Genomic DNA, 20,298 nt, shown 5'->3' on the forward strand with positions numbered 1-20,298 from the left:
GGCAATTTAGAGTCACCAATCAACCTGACATACATGTTTTTGGACTGTGGGAGGAAACCAGAGTACCTGGAGAAAACCCACACAAGCACAGGGAGAACATGCAGACTCCACACAGAAAGGCCCCTGATGGGTTTCAAACCAGGAACCTTCTTGATGTGAGGCAACACTGCTAACCACTCAGTCGCCGTGCTGCCGTGATAAAAATCCTCTAAGTAAAACCTTCCCAGAAGTGATTGTTATATGCAAAACTTTAGTCCATTGTTGAGTGAAACCCTGAACTTTTACGTCTGGTCTGTCGGTGGCTTTGTTCTTTTTATGACCTATTAACCTTCCTGGCCTTTTCCCTCTACAGTAGTAACTGCTGCCCAGCAGTCTCTCCTGGTGCTTGTTGCTGAAGATGATTGTTAAGTATCAATTTCCAGTGTCACCTTTATGGGTTTTATTTATTTGTCTGTTCCTTCATGTGGAACAGAGCCTGAGCATCACTCAGAGAGATGGATTATAACTCAACTGCTACGACTCATCAATCTTGAAAATTTGACTTCCTGAATCTCATACAACTGTTACTGTCATATTACGGCACGGCATTATCAAGATCAATGACATTTTAAATGCTTCCCAGTTAAGGATGATCGGTGACAATAAAAAGGTAAGTTGGTGATGAAAGTGTCTCAGCTGTCTCGGCACTGGAGCTCACTTCTCCCTCTGAGGAGCACTGCTTCAGCGAATGAACTTGTAATCACAACAGTCAACCTGCTAAATGTCACATGTTGACCATTATTGATCACTCAAGAATTAGTTAGCACCCAATGGCTTCATCATGCAGAATCTAATCAATGCACGTTTTCTTTTGGTTGATCTGGCATTAAAAAAAAATTTAAAAAATTTCATCATCAGTTTATTACGTACATCTAAGTTAAAGTAATACAGTCTAATACAACAGCACTGTCATCAATCCTACTCTCATGAAGGTGATAACTGATGTACATAAGGGTCAAAGTATAAGAATCAGTATTAGATTATTTATTGCTCATCTCACTGCACTGGTTTTTAGAAAGGTGTACCTAATAAACTGGAAACTCACTGCATTTTTGTTTATGCATAAACAGGGTTTGCAAAGTGATTAGTCCAACATCCCGGGGCTATTGTGTCAGTCGAGCTACCAAACTTTATCTCCACCCTGCCCGTCGGACTATGGAGCATATACAACATGAAATATCTGTTCAACATTCTATCCCCATTTTGTCTGCACCGCCAACCCAACATGTGGACCGCTTCAGTACTTTTATAAAAGTTATTCCTTTTCTGTGCTTCGGCCCTTACAAACTCACCACGTGCAGCCAAGAAGTGTTTTTAGCAAGATTACTTTTTTTGTTCAAATTTACATGAGCATCTAAAGTTTCTGAAGATATAAAATATGTCTGTTGGATTTTTAAGGAGATTTGTATAAACTTTGCCCAAAGCTTGTAATTTGTACTATTCTATAAAACTCATCTTGGGTTTGTATATTTCCCTCATCGTAAGGCATAAACATATTCATTCTGTGTGTGATCCTGTCAGAAAATGAGAAATAAAATGATTTTAACTACCTCAAAGCTACTTCATGGGAAATAAAAGACCACCTTTGTTATTTTTACATTTCAAACATTTTTCATACTTTGAATTTTTACTTCGCTGAACCTCAACAGATTAGTGTTTTATTAATATACTGTAATTTTTCTATTAGAATTTTGTTAATAACCATGATTAGTATGCACAGTAGACTACTGATCTCCTTTGAGAACAAGCAGGGGATGTTTAACCAAAAAAGAAAATAAATAAATAAATAAATAAATAAATAAAAATAAAAACCAGCTCCTCTCTTGCCCTGCAGGGAGAACAATACCGTATGAGGGAAAATATTGCAGAGTGTGCTGCAGTGATGAACATTTCCTCCTGTTTCATGTTTAACCCTGCTCATTTCCCACAGTAAGATCTCCGGAAACACACAAGTGTGCGCAGCAGCTTGGGGGGAAGATGACTGATGGCTTGTTGTCATGATGTTTGGGATTCTGCCGACTCGAAGCCTCTTGGCTCACTGAAGCTGTGAAGCGCTGCAGTACATACTACAGGCTATTGTTGAAAAGTCCTCGTATTAGCAAGGTATTGCTTCATTGTCACACGGTTGAGCCCGTGCAGAATGCCGTTATCTGCAACGTCCCTAGCCATTCGCACAGTAGTTGCATTGGATCTGTGATTATGGTTCATGTACTGTGACAGATTTCATACCATTCAACAATAAAGCAAGGACAATTATTAGAAATTCACGCTGCGATTGGATGGATTTTTTGGTTTTCATGCACTGCTCCCTGGATTGTGTGTGGGCTGGGTATACACGAGGCTAAACCTTACTTCCAGGATCACTATTTTTCAAAAATGTCAATATTTGAAAAGCACAGACATGCTCTATCAATCTTACAGATAGCCATCTTTCAGCTGGTCAATGTGGCACACTTGAATATCTGTGTCTGCTGCTTCTTCAGCTCTGCTCTGACCCTTTCTCTCAATTTTTCTTTTGTCTCTGGCTTTATTTTTCTTTGTCCCTCTGTCATATCACAGCTCTATCAGGATGCCACACTGATAAGGCAGTCTTATAAACACAGTATATATAGCTGTCATCTTCCCCTCCTGGAACTGCATTAACCACAGTGACCCCTCGGGCTGGCGGTGACAGTCGTCTGTCAGCGCTGGTTAATTCTCAGTCTTGTGAGGGTCAAGAGCTGACATATAATGAGGCCTGACAATGTTGTAGGGCTAGACAAGGGTCTGGTGTCAACAGCGTCTGTAGCATCATGTCAACAGTGGCAGCATGAGCATTCAATTCAAACCACGGAGGTAATCCGGCCAAGACCGAGCTGATCCCAGGGCCTCGTCTGGCTATTGACACACATCAGAGCATGGATGCAAAACAAATGAGCATCAGTCAATATTCTTTCCTCCCCCCCTGCCGCCTGACACAGCCACACACAAGTGCTGCCATGTTTACCTCACCTCCAGTCAAAACAATAGACAACAGTGATCATGATGGAAACCCTGCACTGAGCTTTAAGAGGATGTTCTGGGAGTCTGGGGGCGCAATATTCAAATTCCTGGTGTGTAAATGGGGTGTCGAATTTGGTTTGAGGGAAATGAAATTCTGAATTGTATTTGTGGGATCCATTTGAGCTAAATTATGGGATTATTCCCTTTCTTATTTCTGAAGCCATCTCACGCAAAATCTGCAGTTTAGGGGATACAAGCTGTCCAGGGGAAGGAGCCTCGGATAAAGACCACTTGTTTTCTGTCCTAAATGTGCTAATATAACTTCTGTTGCATAAAGGTGCTGGGCAGTGATGTGGAACAACGCTTCAAAATGCTAATCAAACATATGGTACTTCTAAGAGCAAACAGGCATTTGCTGTTGTTGTCCTACAAGATGAAAAGGTTACTTGGTTTTAAATGTAATTTGAATGCATCCAAGAGCTGTAACAGGCTGAAGCTTCTTTTATTTTTTTTTATTCGTTTGCATATGGGAAAGCGGAGATTGCTCACACCTGTTTTTTCCTCTTCTATTTCTTCTTTTCCCCTCTCTGCAACCCCTCTCCTGTCCCCCTCCCACTGCTTAAAGCCATTACAGAAATACAATTTCTAATACCTCCGCACAGGTCTTCGATCGACTGCAAACAAATTTATATTCAGGCGGTAAACAGAAAGCTGCAGAGATTTATTTATTGAGTGTGGAGGAGAGAAACAAGCTAGCGCCTGAACCCTGAGTAACCTCCGAGCTGACATGAAGATGGATCAGTGCACCATGCAAATGCATGGAGAGAAGGGATATATTGCACTCAGTCATTCAGCACATCGCTGCCTGTAGAATCCCATTAACTCCCACAGCTGGGGCCATATTTCTGTGTTGTAAGAATGCAGTTAGAAGTTGTTCATTACCCTGAATTATTTTGTAATTACTGCAGACTTAAAGACACAGGAAATATTGTTAAAATAAAACGATAAGAACAGAAACAGATAAGTTTAGTTTTTATTAAATGCCCTGGGTGTTTGTTTAGTCACATTATCTCTAACATAAAATACAATAATAAAGTTATAGCAATAATAACCAAAATAATAATAATAATAAAGTTATAATAATTATAATAATAATAATAACCATAATAATAGAGTTGTGGCGTTTAATTACTTGCCTATGGAATGTGTTAATTATTTTATCAATCAGTTTTATATTAATTATTTCTCACTCACTCATCTGAACATACAGGGGCAGGAAAAATAAATGGCAATAAATAAAAAGTAATAAATTAAAGTAGTACCATATCTTTCTGACACAAAACCAAAATCACTTTTCGTCCTAACAGCCAGTTGCATGAGACATGCCTGAAGTTTTCCTGTTTCTTCTGCAGCCACTTTTTGGGATTTCTCTGAAAAAATAAAAGGCGCAATTTCTTCACAATAAAACAATTAAGCGGTTAAGAGATTGGACATTAACGCTGACAATTCAGGATGTTAGCTCTTTCAGTTCCCATTATTTCAACAAATATGCGCCACAGTGATGTGTTTGAAAGTAGGTCAACAAACTTGTGCTGCACTGTGAGGCTCCATGACATTTCACTTCTGTGGAAATACTGGGCCTGTGTTTCTGTAGATCTTGTTGTAAACAAGCTCAAGCCAATTGTTTTGTCTGAACGTTTTTTAGGGCCCAGCAGCCCTGGGCTTTTTCTTTCCATCCAATCGGCGCAATAATATTTGGTCTGATGTTTGTTTTTGCCACTCCTACAAGTTTAAGTAGCGTTTAGCGGTGTTTGATATTACGCTGTGATTCATCCTTCACTAAACACACAGACGCGCTGAGGAAAGCGCAGTCCTTAAAATTAAAAGGTAAATAAATGACCGCGCTCTATGTTTTTGGCGGAGGAACCCACTAATCCAGCCAAGGAGCTGTAGTTTAACCTAAACTGAACATGTCTTTTCTGTCTGATCTCCACTCGAAGCTGTTTTTGTATTTGTGTGAGGCTAATTACAAATCTGCTGCCACTGAACTTCTAAATACCAGCTGTCACGACCTCTGACCCCATTAAGTGTGCCTTTCACATGACCTAAGCCCTTCGCTAAAGAGGGCCTCGGCTTTTTCAAGAAACCTCCACACAACTGCATAATCCATTACCCCGCGTCAGTGTAGGCCTGTATTATGCTAATTCAGCTTTGGAAAAAGAGCTTTTCTTTGTTATCTTGGAAAAGAATCATTCAGAAGAATCCGACCCAAAGCACAGACCTACTTTCTCTTGAGGCTAAAAACTTTTACGCACAGTCCTGACGGCAGAGCCTACCTGTCTGTACAGGTGAGAGGCCCATTAAGGCCCTCACGGTCTGATGGTGGAGCTGATAATAGTGATGAAGCTCTTTTTTTTTTTGCTTTAAAGAGTGTTTGTTGTTTTTGTTGTGGCCAAGACTTCTCATGTTTGGACACCATTAAAATGTTGACCTGAAGTAAGTTTCACAACTTCCGTGCGCGGCTTAATCAGTGCTGTCCTCCCTGATGACAGAGATGTCCAGCTATTGGCCGAGACCAGGAGGGCACGTCATCTCCATCAATCAGAGACCGCTGCTTCTCCTCTGAGGAATGTCCCCACGGTCGTCCAACCGCCTGACCATGCGTTACTGGATGCACGAGAGGCCGGGCATGAAGTGCAACCCCGTCCAATGATTATGCAGGGGAGAGGTGATAATGACTTCCCATCAAGAGTTAACGGCCGAAGGGGAGAGTAGCCCTCTGTTCACGGGCTGCTGTCTAGCAAAAGAGGTCATAAACCGGGACCTGGGCTGCAGGATTCATCCTGAAGTCAGCATTCGTGATGAGGAGGGGAAACTGGAGGTGCTGGAAGTTGCCTCAAGATTTAATTCTGCGCATCCAGAGTTAACTCTTTCCAGCAGTTTAGCTTCGGACAGCCCTCCTCCTCCTCCTCCTCCTCCTCCCCCTGCTGCTCCTGCTCCTGCTTCTCCTGCACCGTGTGAGACACTCGAGGGCTTCTCGGCACCGGCCTGCCCCCACTCGTCCCGTGTCCCCTGGCGGTGCAGGGCGCAGGGGCAGGGCTCTCCAGGACGCGGATTCTGCGCAACAAATAACAACGAGACGCGACACTCCGGTTTTGGTTCCTTTACAGAGCCAACTCAGAGCTACTCTCATAATGGCCCCGGGATGCACGTCGCCGTGAGAGGCTCGGACTGTACTGCAGCCGACAGAAATGAGAGGAGTAAAACTTTTGAGTGGATGAGAGTGAAGAGGAGTCCGCACCGGGCGGGTAAGTTTTTGTCAAGGGAGCTTGAGCACAACAGGAGGGAACGAAGTCGCCTGGAGACATAGATTTATTCAGGGTGAGCGAGTTTAGGTCGGATTTTTTTTGAAGCTTTGGTTAACTCTCACTCAGAGTTGGAAAAGTTCTGTGGGAGTTTACTCCACGAGCTAGAAAAAAAAAGACAAAAAAAAAAAAAGGTGACGTGTTTTGTGCGTCACCGTGCACATTTTCCTCCGTCACCAACAAACAAAAGAAAAATATTTCCCCTTTTTTTTTTTTTTTTAAAGCAGATAAACGTGCAGGAAAGTCAACATCAGCTGTTTGCTCGAAGCCACATTTGAATATGCACAGGACCCGGTTACTATTTCCTTAACGGTTCCATGGTAATGGAGGTCTGCGTAACAGTTTTGCTCCACCTGCTGTTTCATGGAGACTGTACACACAGGGAGGGTGAGGTATAGTAAAAGGCCTGTTTAGTCTTAGTGTGTATTCAACCCAGAAAATGATCCATTATTTACCCTTGGCCCTACTAACCAGTAGCCTCTGAATAATGCAACAGACCACCAGCTGTCCAGACTCGCAGGAAGTTGAGTAAAACTTACTCTTGTAAGCTGGAGTGCTCCCTGAGTATTGATTAGTTGTCTGTTTGTAATGAAAGCCCTTGTGTATTGATTTCAGTTTGCAGCACCTTTACATGTGTCCACCTTTTTAACATAATTGCTGTCACAGATCATCATTTCCCTGACTGATGAGTCCTGGGCAGAGAGCCCACAGAAGAATTCATATCCTAGGCTTAAAAAATACCAGTAGCCTACTAATGTGAGAAATGCCTATCAATCCTCAGGTTTATGTGACTTATAGTATCTTATATAGATCCCTCATTTGATCAATAATGTCAGTTGTTGACTGACTGGCCACTGTACTTGCACTGGGTTTCATAAATTTTACATGGAGGAAGATTTACAGCAGTGGTGGTCCAGGTTCTTCTGTTTTTTTCTCTCTGCTGCTGACCCAAATGGGCAGTGACCAAAGATACAGGCTGGTCGTTACCACAGACGGGCCTGAGTCCGCCTGCAAAAGGGGGCTCCCACAAACACAAAGCTGCTGCAAAATTCAGATTAGTGCATAAAATAATGCAAAGGTTCTAAACCGTTTCTCATAAGTTAAAGAACTAAAGGTCCCATCAGCACCATCACTTCCACTGCACATTTGCATGTGATGCAACCAACAGATCTGCGATGTAAAGATTCTCATTAGCTATTTGTCTGCTCAAAACCCACACTGGTGAGTAAAATGATGTGAATTCATAATTAGTGAAAGACAGATGCCTATGGAGGCAAAAAATGACTTGTAGGCACAAATCTTATAATTTCATATGATGCAACAAGCACAAAACTACAAAAAAAAAGCACTAAAATTCAAATTATTAACATCATTGAACACACACACATCTGCAAACACTGAGAGGGAAAGCAAAAGGTGACATCAGCACCACTGTTTTGCCATCAGTATCACAGCGTTGTAAGATGTAACAAATGGAGAACTATAGTTTCTAGATTTTGATTACCACCGTGCCGACGCCACCGTGAGGGAGGCAGAAGATGACAACACCACCTTTGATTGGTCATTTTATACATAAAAGACATTAACCACTGATCCAAATCCATGCACTTGAGAAAGCCATTTGCTTGCACCCACCCACGCACACACACACAGACATCCCCTCACTGTACTGTTAGTATCTTTCTAACCTTTTTCTGTATCTCTCTGAAGGGGATCATCTGTAGGAGTAACTCATTAGCGCTACTGTGCAACTTGTAAAGAGTCATTAGTGAAAGTATGTTTTGCTCTTGAGGTTGTATTGGTTTTGGCACAAAACAAAGCCTTGCGTATTCTTCCACGTTGAAAGGCCTCCACAGACCCGCTGTAACCTGATCTCCTGGCTCAGTGTATATACTCCCAGTGCGTCATTCTTCAATTATGCTTTGACAGCACCTGAATTACTGTGGGCTGGATGCCCAGATGACTGAGGCAATGTGTATCGATCTATCCCTTTTCTTCTTCCCTCTCCTTGGCTTGGAAGGCCCTTTCATTCCCTTTGCTGGCTGGCTATTTTTAAGTGTGCAAGTCATTCCTCAAATATTTAGTTTGATTCTTTTATGCCTTCTGGCTGGCATCAATTCTATTATCTTTGGAGCCATTAATCAGAACGTGCATGTGATTTGCACTACAGAAAACTGAAGTTCTTAATTACGTACAGTTCCACTGTATTGGTCCTTCGTATTCGCTGCCCTCTAATTCTCAGGCTCGGTTACCTTGACATTCATTTTCTTAAAACACAGACGTCAACATTTATCCTATAACTGACCTTTCCATCTGCTATGCTTTTCCAAGTGGCTAGAGGCCTGTTAACCTTCCTGCCTGTGAGTTGTGGTGGGAGACAGTGCACTACACCTGGCACACTGACTCCATTATGCAGCAGCAGCACATTTTCTCAGAGGCAAAGACAAACTGACGACCAGCCACAATGTCAGCAATGAAAAATCAAGATATAGCTGTGGTTCCTGTCATTCATCGCACATAAGCAGCACAGATGATACTTTAATGTGTAACCCAGAAACCTCAGAGGAAAAAAATGAAGACATTTGTCATTAATGCAGTGTTTGAAAGGATTTGTAAACTGTTAAACTGTCATTGACATAGAAAGGCCTAAAGGCAAATTATTAATGATTCTGATGAACACAACTAATGGACTGTAAACATTACAAAGTTGTTTTGAATCGCCAAACATTTCTCTGACTGCTTTCATACATATCTGCAATACACAGCAGCATGTTTTTTTTCTGCCATTTGTTGAGTTTGTCCAGAACCCGTGTTAAGCCGTAACAACACGCAGTCCGATCTGGTACAATAGTCCTGCAATAAACGTGAAGCGTGCAGATCTCGGTGTTGATTCAAATCTCTGATCGTTTTTCACTCGGTTGGTGATGTTGTTGCTTTAGATTACAAGATATTTCACGAACAAGTGTTTCTGTTTTCATGGCCTCACCTTTAGATAGAGCACAATTCCCAGGCCGCCTGTTTTACAGCACCAAAAGATTGCAATGTGCCTGTAAGCTGTAATGTTCATACCTTGGTCAAATACACAGGGAAAAATGGCTCCCAGCTGATGACTCTAAATCAACATGATGCATGGACGCCAGGTTCTTTACAATAATTTTATCTAAGCAAACCTGTGATTATTTATTAGATGCATATATATTCTGTATTATCACACAAGTTAGTTACTAGTCCAGTATCAAATGCATTAATAATATATATTTGGTTTATTTTCTGGGAATTTCTGCAAAAGTTCTAATTCCATATAAATGACACTGATCAGACTTTATGATGTGAGAATTGTTGTTATTGATACGGATGTGGATCATTTATTTAGGAGGGATTTTGTGCTTCAAACTCATTGATCTTGCTGACGACTGTGTTTCTCTGTTCCCAGCCAGGGAGCACACGACCTGTGGGCTCAGCATCGCTGGCTCGGGCCTCGGTGCGGTGGGAGCTGGCAGCAGCAGCAGCAGCAGCAGCAGCATCTGCACGGATCGTCATCCTGCGGTGAACGGGGCCTCGAGGACCAGCTTCAGCACCAAACAGCTGACCGAGCTGGAGAAGGAGTTCCACTTCAACAAGTACCTGCAGCGGGCCAGGCGGGTGGAGGTCGCCCGCGCCCTGCAGCTCAGTGAGACGCAGGTGAAAGTTTGGTTTCAGAACAGACGCATGAAGCAGAAGAAATTGCAGAAGGACGGGCTGCTCCGCGACCCGGGGCCCGCGGGTCCGTACCCACACACGGACACTCTGGACGCCTGCCCCTCTCCCGGACCGACCTCGCCAAGGCAGCTGCCCCTGAACTCCTGAGCAGCAGGAGCTGCATCATGCGTCACGCAGCGAGGGCGCCAGCCTGCAGATGTTTTGATTCGCCTTTGCATCGGTTTCAATCAGGCTTCACCTTTATTTGCTTACAGCGATGGATGCTGCTCGCCAGAAGCGCAATGGCAAGTTTCTCCATGCAAGAACGGGTCATAACAATTTATCATCCCCCGGCTTCAGACTGGCGCTCTGATTTGAATATTAAAATTTAAGTCACTCCATTTGGCTCCTATCTAAACAATGTAAACGGAGAAACTAAATTATATTAATTGTCCGTGGAAAAAGATGGCAGACTATTTGTTTCATTATTTTGTCAAATTTATTCAGGGACTGACATCACTTGGATATATTTATTTAGCAGGACACGTGTTTCCTACTTTTCTTTAAAATAACACGAATGACTTTATTTATTCAAGATGAGGTTTGATAATATTTATTTTATTCGCAGTAGACTAATACAACACACTTCTGTAACTTTTAGGAATTATCCCACAGCATCACTCTGCTGCTTTCTCGATCAGTGGATGTTCAGGATTATGGTTATTGCCTTTTGTGTTTCTTTAAAAAGCTGTTTGTCTCTGACAGGAAAAAGGTCTGACGCACCTGCTGTAGACGAAATGCATCTTATACAGCATGACGTTATAATTATGAGGCTAATTTAGCTTTAATGCTGCTTTAATGGTGTATATTTTGCGCGAGTTGTAAGGTTTTCGTTATTCTCCATCCATGGGAAGATTAAAATGCCATAATTGATTGATAGGTTTATTGATCGCTCGTATTAAGAGTATTGATCCGTAGTGATCCATCTATTTGAGGCACAAATCTGGGAGCATTTGCATGCATCTGTAACTGCATCTTAATGGAATGGAGAAATATCACGATCGGGAGTTGTTGCGTCTTTTATTACCCTACATGCATCAGAAAATGATAATTTAGCTTGAACACTCATACGGGAGAGCAGACAATAAAACCCTGTCTGTGCTGTTTTGCAGATCAACCAATAAATTTTGTGGCCCCAGCAATTCCAGCAGCTAAATATTCCTTCCAGATTCACATCTCATCTCATATAAAGTAAATGATTGTAAACTCGGCCCTTAAACACTGTTATGTTGCCGGTATAGCAATGCGATTCTATCATGTTAATGTCTACTTTAATATCAAGCTATGGGCCATCAGCCACATTAATTCTATGTAAGGGAATATTTTTGTTTAGCTTTCAATTAGCGGTGTTTGCACTTGATAGAGGGTTATTAGATCCAAAACGGATATTGATAATAACAAGGGGATTGAACTTAAAGCAGCTGTGTTGTCCCTTAGAAATAAAAAGCTAAAATCAAAAGGATTTAATTAGCTTTGCAGCCCAAACCTTTAACATGTGTCTTCGGCTTGTAGATGCAGATAATAAGATAATAATTAGAATAATTAGACAGTTGCGTCTCTGCAGGACGCAGGAGTGGACATGAATGACATGAACGACATGAAGCTAATATATGCAGCCACACCAGAGTTCACCTCTCACCCCTTGACCTTTGTCTTGCCTCGGGACAACGATGACCCGGTCAGCGGCTCAGGGAGAGAAAGATGCGCCATTAATACTTGTGACCTCGACGTCTAAGCTTTTTCTTTCTCTCTCTCTCTCTCTCTCTTTTTTATCTTTTTTTTTCCAGCAAGCAAGTCGGAACGTTTTTGTTCAGGCGGCGGATCTCTGTGTCCACACAATAATATTTCATCGAGCTGAACAGAAAGGCGACCAGGCCATATGATAATTGTTCATATTATAATTCCATACCAGGCCACATATTACATTTCCTCCCTACACCTAGTGCTAACCTAATTTTTTGCCCTATCTCTTATTTTAATAAGGCAAAAATATTCTACAGGCTCACTTTATAAACTGGATGAGTCTTTTGGATATAAAGCACAGACCTATTTTTTAATAGCAAAGTTGAAAAATGAAAGTTACATGAGCGGTTAATATGACAGAGCCAGTATAAACAAATTTTAGAACAACTATTCATTACATGTCGGCTGCTTATATTTCACGCATATCTGCCTGAATAATTTTTGTAAAAATTCAGGCATGAAAATAGAAACTTTTTTAATGTTCGTATCATTAATATTAACTGAAAACTACTGTACAATAAAAGCTAAAACCTAAAAGTCCGAAGAGGAGCTTTTGACACTATAAACATTATTACTTTTGTAATTAATACGAATATTTTTAAATGCAAGGGACAGGCTGGAAATGTGTTGAACCAGATATATTTTTAAATTGCGTGTAAACAAACTAGAAACTACAAATAAGGCCAATTTTCTTTAAGAATATTTAACAATTCTGTCTTTCCAACACAAATAAGTGCGAACTTATGAAGGTTATAAAGGTGATGAGCATCAAACTAATGGGATGATAAAGCCTGTGAATACAGAAATGGACTCGTGTGCTCAGAGGTGACTTTGACCTTATGACGGAGATTCTATCATTATGTGCAAACATGTTCCTTCGCCTTTACAGGTAACAGATGTAACGATGTTCGCCACAGGTGCGCAGGTAAATTCCTACATTTCTTTATCACAGTTACTGTTGAACCACAACAGAGGTGGGGATCTTTAGGCATCCCACAATTCATTTCGATTTCTATTCTGAGGCCCACGATTAAAAATAACGATGCATCATTTCTATATTTGCTACCGTTAAACCCCAACGGCCCATAAACGGGTCGGAACCTGCATTTCAGGTCTGGCTATTTGGAATAAAGACCAACAGAACCACATCTCATTTAAAAACCAAAAAAACGATTCAAACGGTGTAAACAGTTGAGGTTGAATTATCACAGGGACAACAGCTCCTTAATGTTCAACAGCAGCACAAACACATAAAGACGTCATTCTTACCTTTGCTGATGTGCACAGATTCCCACGTAGACAGAAACGGCAGGTGTTGATATCCGTTTTTTAAAAAAGTCCAGGGAACAAACTGCCTCCAAGTTTTTAGTCCAACAGAGAAAAACCCCTAAAACCATCGTCCTTCACTTTTCAGGCCTCATGAAAAAGTTTGAATCCTGTTTGTTCTCGGTTGTTTTCGACGTTTATTTACACAAACCGAGAAACAGACGGTAGATTCAAATTCTGCAGGCTCCCGCTTTGCTTCTGATTCAGTTTAATACAATCCAAAGTTTTTCCAAACTGTAAATTTTAACGAAACCGGCGCCGGTCGACAAGATTTTCGTTTATTCCGCCATTTTCTCACGTGGATCACCTGCCTAAACGTGCGCATGCGCTACAAGCGCGCCTGCATGTAGGCCGTTTGTAGTCCGGTAGTGGTAAAACGCGTCTGACTGGCGAACTTTATTCAATCTAATATTAAAATCAGTGATTAACTTTTTCGCATTGATTCAGAATCGTCTTAAAGTGAACGACGACGCGTCGAGAGAAATGTTTATTTTTCCAGCTCAACCGAACAATCGATTCACTTAAACCACATTGATTAGCAAGACAATCTATGGAGAGAAAAACTTCCTGCCCATTATAAAGGTGAGGTTGAGTTAAAAACAAGAGTTTTGTTCTGGCTGAGCCACAACTTCAGTCTGAATCTGTGGAAGCTTCAACTTCTGCCTCTCAATTTGATGAAAGGCAAAGCGCATTGTTTGTTCAGGCCTGACATTTAGTTCAAAAGCATTTGAGTGTGACTGTGCTCTGATGAATTTCTGCTCGTCCGTAATACCTCCCTGAAGATGTATGGCAGGTTTACGAGACTGACAGCTGTGCTGGGCTAATACACAGCAAACACATGGTAAATAAAAGCAAAATAACTCAGCTCAAAATGAATCTGCTGCCACAGGTAGCAACAGTGTTGACACTGAACAAGTTGGAATTTTCTTCACCTTTATTTTTCTCCTCCCCCTTCTCCTTTAAATCATTTCCCGTGACGACATTCATTCCCAAAATCCACTTTATTCAGCTCATTCATTTAAATCAATAAGAAACATATTTATAATGAAGTACAATGGCTCCAACGTTATTTGTAAAAGGGAAGTTTCTTGCTACATTTTTTGATAAAACACTTCAATTGAGATATCAAACTAAAACCATTGATGTATTACTTCTTGATGAATGGGGCTATTAACAGACACTGTTTTCTTCTGTACTGTCTTCTATTGCAAGTTAGCTGATGTGGGCAGCTGTTACAATCCTCCTGAGATGCGTTGTGTGGCATGAGCAATGAGACAGCAAATGCAGCTTGCAGAATATCTCGCCTTACGTTTTTAAATTAACACATATAAGTGGGTTCCTTCTGAGCTTATCGAAATTAATGCGAAGTTGACCTAAAATTAACTTAATGCATAATATGCATGTAATATCCTCACCGGTGCTCAAGGGAATGAAATCAATTGATCAAGTTAAGCTCTTTCTAACTCTGTGTGAAGCACTTTTACACAGCCCAGTTGTTGTTTTAATTACACATCATTTGAATGTTCTCCTCCCTTGTAGTTTTTCTGCACGTCTGATTTTACTGTTGCAAAGACTTTCATGCACTATTAGTCTTTTTGATCAGCCTCATTCACATATTTGACTACCAAACAATTTGTACATCAAGTTGACATGAAGTGCACCTGTTTGTGTGAGCGTGTGCACCTCTGCATGTTTGGATGCTCTTTGTGTACAATTACACAAATACGTGTTTTGTTTCCTCGGGGCTACTGATAAAGCACTCAAAAGATACGAAGCACCTATTTGAATAATCGCTCACTCACCCGTACATGCACATGCACACATACAAATTCATACATAACATATTATGACAGAGCTACACTCAACAGCACCACACCAATCCAGTCCCTGGCTCTCCTCTCCTGCTCCACTCCAGGGAGCAGATGTTTGGGGACAGCTTACAGCCTCAGCGAATTTCTGTGTACAAAGCAAACAGCAGCACTCAGCACTTCTTGCTGCAAAGGGAAATTTGCTCTTGTAAGGGGGGGAGGGAAGGCTTTTAAGTCAATGTAAGGTATGGACGGGCTGGGAGGGGAGGGGAAAAAGGAGTGCGAAGGGGTGCACGTAGAGGTGAAACTGTGTCAAGGTTGTGACTCTGTTTTATAGGAAACTTCCCCGTCTCCTCAGACATTTTGTGTCGTGTGCTACAGCAGCAAATACAGTTACATCAGTGTCACATCGTGCAGCATCAGTAGAATCAAGTGAGGTGGCTCTGCTACATATCTGATTGCTTCTGACCTGCTCTGTGCAGTTCTGTCTATTCACTAGTTTGGATTGCCCTTTCAAAAATTGCCTACAAGCACAAAGTGAAGGGAAAACAATGCAATGAGCCTTTGCCGAGTTTGCTGATCTGAGACATCGGCTTTAACCTAGGACCAGCTATGCTAATGATGCCATTCATATAACTCATTGATTTCCTGGCACCGGTTATATGATGCTGCGCTGCCAGCGCTATCCTCAGCTTGTATACTAAACTAGAACCACACTGGTGCTAAAAAATAATTGTGAATGAAAGTATGCTTTTCAAACGAACAGGATCTCACGTTATGTTGAGGATATCATGTTCTAAAGACACCTCCTTTCCAGCCCCTTCTCTCCCTCCAAAATATTTGCAGAGCAGCTTCACCACAGATGCTCGGCAAGATGCCGCACAGAGTCTTATGTAAATAGGCTCAAACATACGCATAGACTCTTATGTCCAAACATGTGTGCAAGAACACACTTTTTGACCTCTCATCAGTGTATTCTAATCCCTAAACAAACCATCATAAATGAGCCCTGCAATGCTTATTTGTCTGAACGCAGGCAGCTCCCTCCTCCTCTGCCCCTGGGGTGAGGTTGCCATGGTGACAGATTCATAGACATATGGAGAGATAGGACAGGGGGGAGTTGGGTTGAAGGGGTGGAGCTGCAGGGGTGAGGTGGAGGGGCGGCGGAGGAGAAGGGGATGGGTACCAGCTTGAGGACGTTGGCGCGCTGTCTCTCAGATGTGTCTTTGTGTTTCATCTGTCAATCAGCCGCCTGTGTCAGTCTGCGCTCAGTGAGGGGAGAGTTTATGAACTTTTTTCAATCAAGTCTCTGTCAGGCGCCATCTTGGCTGTATGTCATGAGGCAAAGGATTGATTCTCCTACTGGCTTCATAGCACAAAAAAAAAAAAACCCCCAGTATATGCCAGGGCACCACAAGCAACGAATCCCCCTGGAAATATGTGTCATTACACTGATTTGAAAGGCTATGTTCACGTCTCTCCATCTTTGGCCATGTCAGTGTTTACACAAATCAAAAATGAACATACAGGTTTATTTGTTTATTTACTTTCTTGCTCCGACATTATATTCAGATGACGTAATCAACCCTTCAGCCAACCTGAGGACAGTCTGACAATGGACAGGGAGGAAGAAGAGGATGGGAAGGTGGAGGAGATGAAGAAGAGGGAGTTTTGTGGTGGGCGGTTGTGTAGGGATGAAGCGACCAGCAGGTCTGGCCTTGCTGCTATAAAAACACTTTTTTTTCCATCAGCCATTTTATGCAAAAGGAGAAGCCCAGGCACTCAATCAAACCTCACATCTACTGTTTTATTTTTCATCCTCACCCCTCCCGTGCTCCTCCGCACTAGCCTTCTGTGTACCTTCACCATGCCCTCACACCATTCTTCTCCTCCTCTTCCCTCTCTCGACGTCATTCATCTTCCCTCTAGCCTCTCCACTGCCTGTTCTCCAACTGATATGAGACAGTGACCCTTGGGCCCTCAGGGGTCAAGTGATACAAGGTCATTGGCAGGTCATCTCTGCTGACTGGCTGACCTCTAAAAGGACTTTTGGAGGGAGCCAATCAGGTCTTGCTCCTTCCCCCCTAAGGCGGATCCCTCTCCCTAGCTCATCAGCAGCCTGTGTCACATGACCAGGGCGAGGCGTCAGAGGGAGGATGATTAATGATGCTTTTAGTACCTGTTTAGAATGAAGCTGTCCACACCACACTGTAATTACCCACTCCCAGGCGGCAGCTGCCCAACATAATTGCTTTTTGTTTGTTGACCTGGTTTATTGAGGAGAAAGATGGCTTTGACTGGGTAAGATGGTGCTGTGTACAGTATACAGAGTTAAGGATGCATGCACGTTAAAAATCTGGATGACAGTGTGTGTCTGAGATTCATGTAAGCCACGAAAGAAGACGTGCTCCTCAGTGGTGTGTGCATTTAAATTAGATTCAACTGACATAAGAGAGAAAAGGTGTTTCATGCATATCCACATCTTACATACACAATACAGCCTGCACCCTGTATGTGGATGTGGTATGTGGCCGCAAAATCTTGGTCAGTAAACAGTGAGACATGTCACCCTCCCACTAAGGTCAAAGATAGCTGCCGACCTCTTGTGCAAAGTTACTGCATACCACTGAAATACACATGCACACCTAAAGAGGGGTGTGTTCTGACATCCATAATTTATGTCCAGCTCGCAAAAGCATGCACAATATATTGCTCAGAAAATTCAAAACTAAGTTCAGAAGGTCAATAAAATGCTGCACCCACAGATCCCCACTCCCCCTCTTGCTTTGGCTATATGCCTAAGGCAAATATGAAAATTTCAGTACCTGCGGCGCACTGCCACGAGGACAGTGACAATGAAACCCAGATAAACAGCCCCTCTTTTGACCTATGGTGAGCATAAATTTAACACCTATAAATCCTGGAGTGTTTCGGCTCTGTTTGGCGCATTTGCAGTGCCTCTCTACCCAGTCAGAGAGAGCCAAGTGTTGGGTATCAGTGCTGCTGTATGAGCAGCTTTCATCCTGCTTCTGGTTCTCACATAACTCAGTCCTGCAGCCTTTATCACCGCCTCATAAATAACTAGGCTATCGCCTGATAATGTCCACTTAATGCTTAGTCAATAAAGCCCACAGTAAGAGGGGCCTTTTTTAGCCTCTCTCCTGTACATAAATATAAACAGTGCAGTAGATTGATGTGATGGGCAGGCTCTTTCTACACTGGCACAAAAAGAGGCAACGTGTGGGCCCGCGAGCTCAAGGTGGGCTGTGGGGTTGCAGGTGTTTAGAGGAGATAGTGGGTTGTAATGAGGGGGCTGCAAGAGCAGGGCTGAGTGGATAGCCTTGACTGATCACCTGTGAAAGGCACATACACACAAAGGATAGCACGCAGGCACCAACGCACAAAGGCACATGCGCATTTAGGCTCACTCATTCACACACGCCCTCACACACACAAATACCATCATTAGTTAACCCATTGGTGTCAGTGTCTAGTGCACAAAAGCCCATCCTCCCCATTTGAAGGGCATTAAAGCATTATGATAAAGAGACTCCTCAGTGGCCTGATTTTGTATCTTGTTAGCATCTTTACTTAATGTATTGACATGTTTGCAAAAACAACCATATGTTGCTGCCACAGAATTATATCCAGAGATGTAAGATTCATTTTCTTGTGCACATTGCGGGGACAGTTATCGACCATTCACAGTAGTCATCAGACCATCCAATTCCAGTGTGGCGCCAGGGGCAGCTGTAGTCAGTGTGATGGCTGGAATGGGATCAGGCCGAGCCCTGGGGAGACAGAAGAGACTGACAGGGATGTTGCTGGGTTGAACGAGGGGGCTGATTGTGATCCATGAGTTAGTCAGCGCAGCAGCACCTGGGCTTGGAGCAGCAGCTGGAAGAGATGGGCAGGGTGACACCGAGTGGGTTCAAAATGAGAGGGATGAACCAATCAGCTCGTATTGACATACTTGGTGGTGGTGCAGTTAGCAGTTTGGTTGTTATATGAACATTTACTCTGCACATCAGCTTCAGCCCAAAGATTGGGTAATTCACCAAAGACAGCAAATAATCCTGAGTGTTTTTCTCATATCGTGAGTTTCCCAAAGACAAGTCAGTATGGATTTGTTTTGTTGAATAATCTCAGACATTTTCTCTTCTTGACTCGAGGCACATTAACAACAATTTACATTCAAAGATGTCATTCAGTGATACGAGTGTCAACTACACATAAATCTACACCAAAAATAAACAGAAATCAATTAAAAGGAACTTTCCTGGGGCCTTGTTCTGCTGTTTAAAGAAGTAGCAACAGACTCCAGATGATGGCGGAACATCATCATCAAAAAGAAACGGGGGTTTATTCACAACACATGATGTTGGCAGACAGTCATGATGTTGTAACTTACCACAAAACAAAGCGTGTCTGGTTTCTGAGGTCAAACAACAAAGAGGAGTCACATAGCAGGGCTGTCATTCTAGCGGTGAGGTGGCAAATGATCCAGCTCAGTATGTGAGTATAACTTTATATAAAAACCTGGGACGACACGGAGCACAGAGACGTTTAATCCACAGGGGTCAAGGTGAGCTTTGAAGAACTGGTTTACATGAAACTACAGTTAACAAGAGATTTCTACTACAGCAAGCTGAAAACTAACCCAAGTGTATATCTTATTGTAGTAATTAACAATATGCTGCAATCCTCTGCCATAAAGCAAAATTATATCACTGGAAATGTGTCTTTAATAACCAAATAAATAACAGAGCCAAACTGCAAAAACAGGACTGTGGTATATTAAGAAGAACCTGAAAAAAATAATGGATCCATAATTTATGTATAACATGGAAGTTGCTGGGAGAAGTTTTTTCTGGCTGTAGAGATGCTGCTTGCTCTTAGTGTAGTCACCTCTTAATATGCTAGAGAGTTAGCAGCAGCACAACAGTTATCTTTCAACAGAATTCGAAGAGAAGGGATTATTACAAATGAGTTTGTCTGAATGGGTAAGTAATACAATAAACTTATTTGATAAAACACTGGGTGTACTTAAACGCGTTACGCCCGGCATGTCTGCAAAAGCATCACTGTCATCTACTGCTCACGCTGGACCTCATTTATCAGTATTTGCTCCACTGAACAGTGCTGGAAGATTTTGAAAAGCTAGACCGAACGCTGTGCAAGACTCAATAATGCTGAGGTTTTTTTAATTTGTGGACTCTGTAACAACCTGTGTTGTGTATCGTTAGACAAACATGTTCTTGTGGTGCTGGAGCTCCACAAGAACATGTTTAGACATA

The 20,298-nt window shown here is 42.3% G+C and overlaps 1 protein-coding gene across 1 annotated transcript; it reads left to right on the forward strand.

The window, feature by feature from the left end:
- Positions 1–5,594: 5,594 nt before the first annotated feature.
- Positions 5,595–13,005, forward strand: hoxc1a (homeobox C1a). The gene is made up of 2 exons (XM_026333575.2): positions 5,595–6,329; positions 9,820–13,005. Exons 1-2 carry the CDS (start codon positions 5,756–5,758, stop codon positions 10,230–10,232), a joined length of 987 nt encoding a protein of 328 aa, XP_026189360.1. The 5' UTR covers positions 5,595–5,755; the 3' UTR covers positions 10,233–13,005.
- The last annotated feature ends 7,293 nt before the right edge of the window (positions 13,006–20,298 follow it).

The sequence above is a fragment of the Mastacembelus armatus genome, chromosome 7 (genome assembly GCF_900324485.2).
Source record: "Mastacembelus armatus chromosome 7, fMasArm1.2, whole genome shotgun sequence".
NCBI lineage: Eukaryota > Metazoa > Chordata > Actinopteri > Synbranchiformes > Mastacembelidae > Mastacembelus > Mastacembelus armatus.

Coding starts and splice junctions, on each gene's coding strand:
- hoxc1a (XM_026333575.2), top strand. CDS start 5,756: ATGACTTCCCATCAAGAGTTAACGGCCGAAGGGGAGAGTAGCCCTCTG. Junction 6,330..9,819: donor GAGGAGTCCGCACCGGGCGG/GTAAGTTTTTGT, acceptor CTCTGTTCCCAG/CCAGGGAGCACACGACCTGT.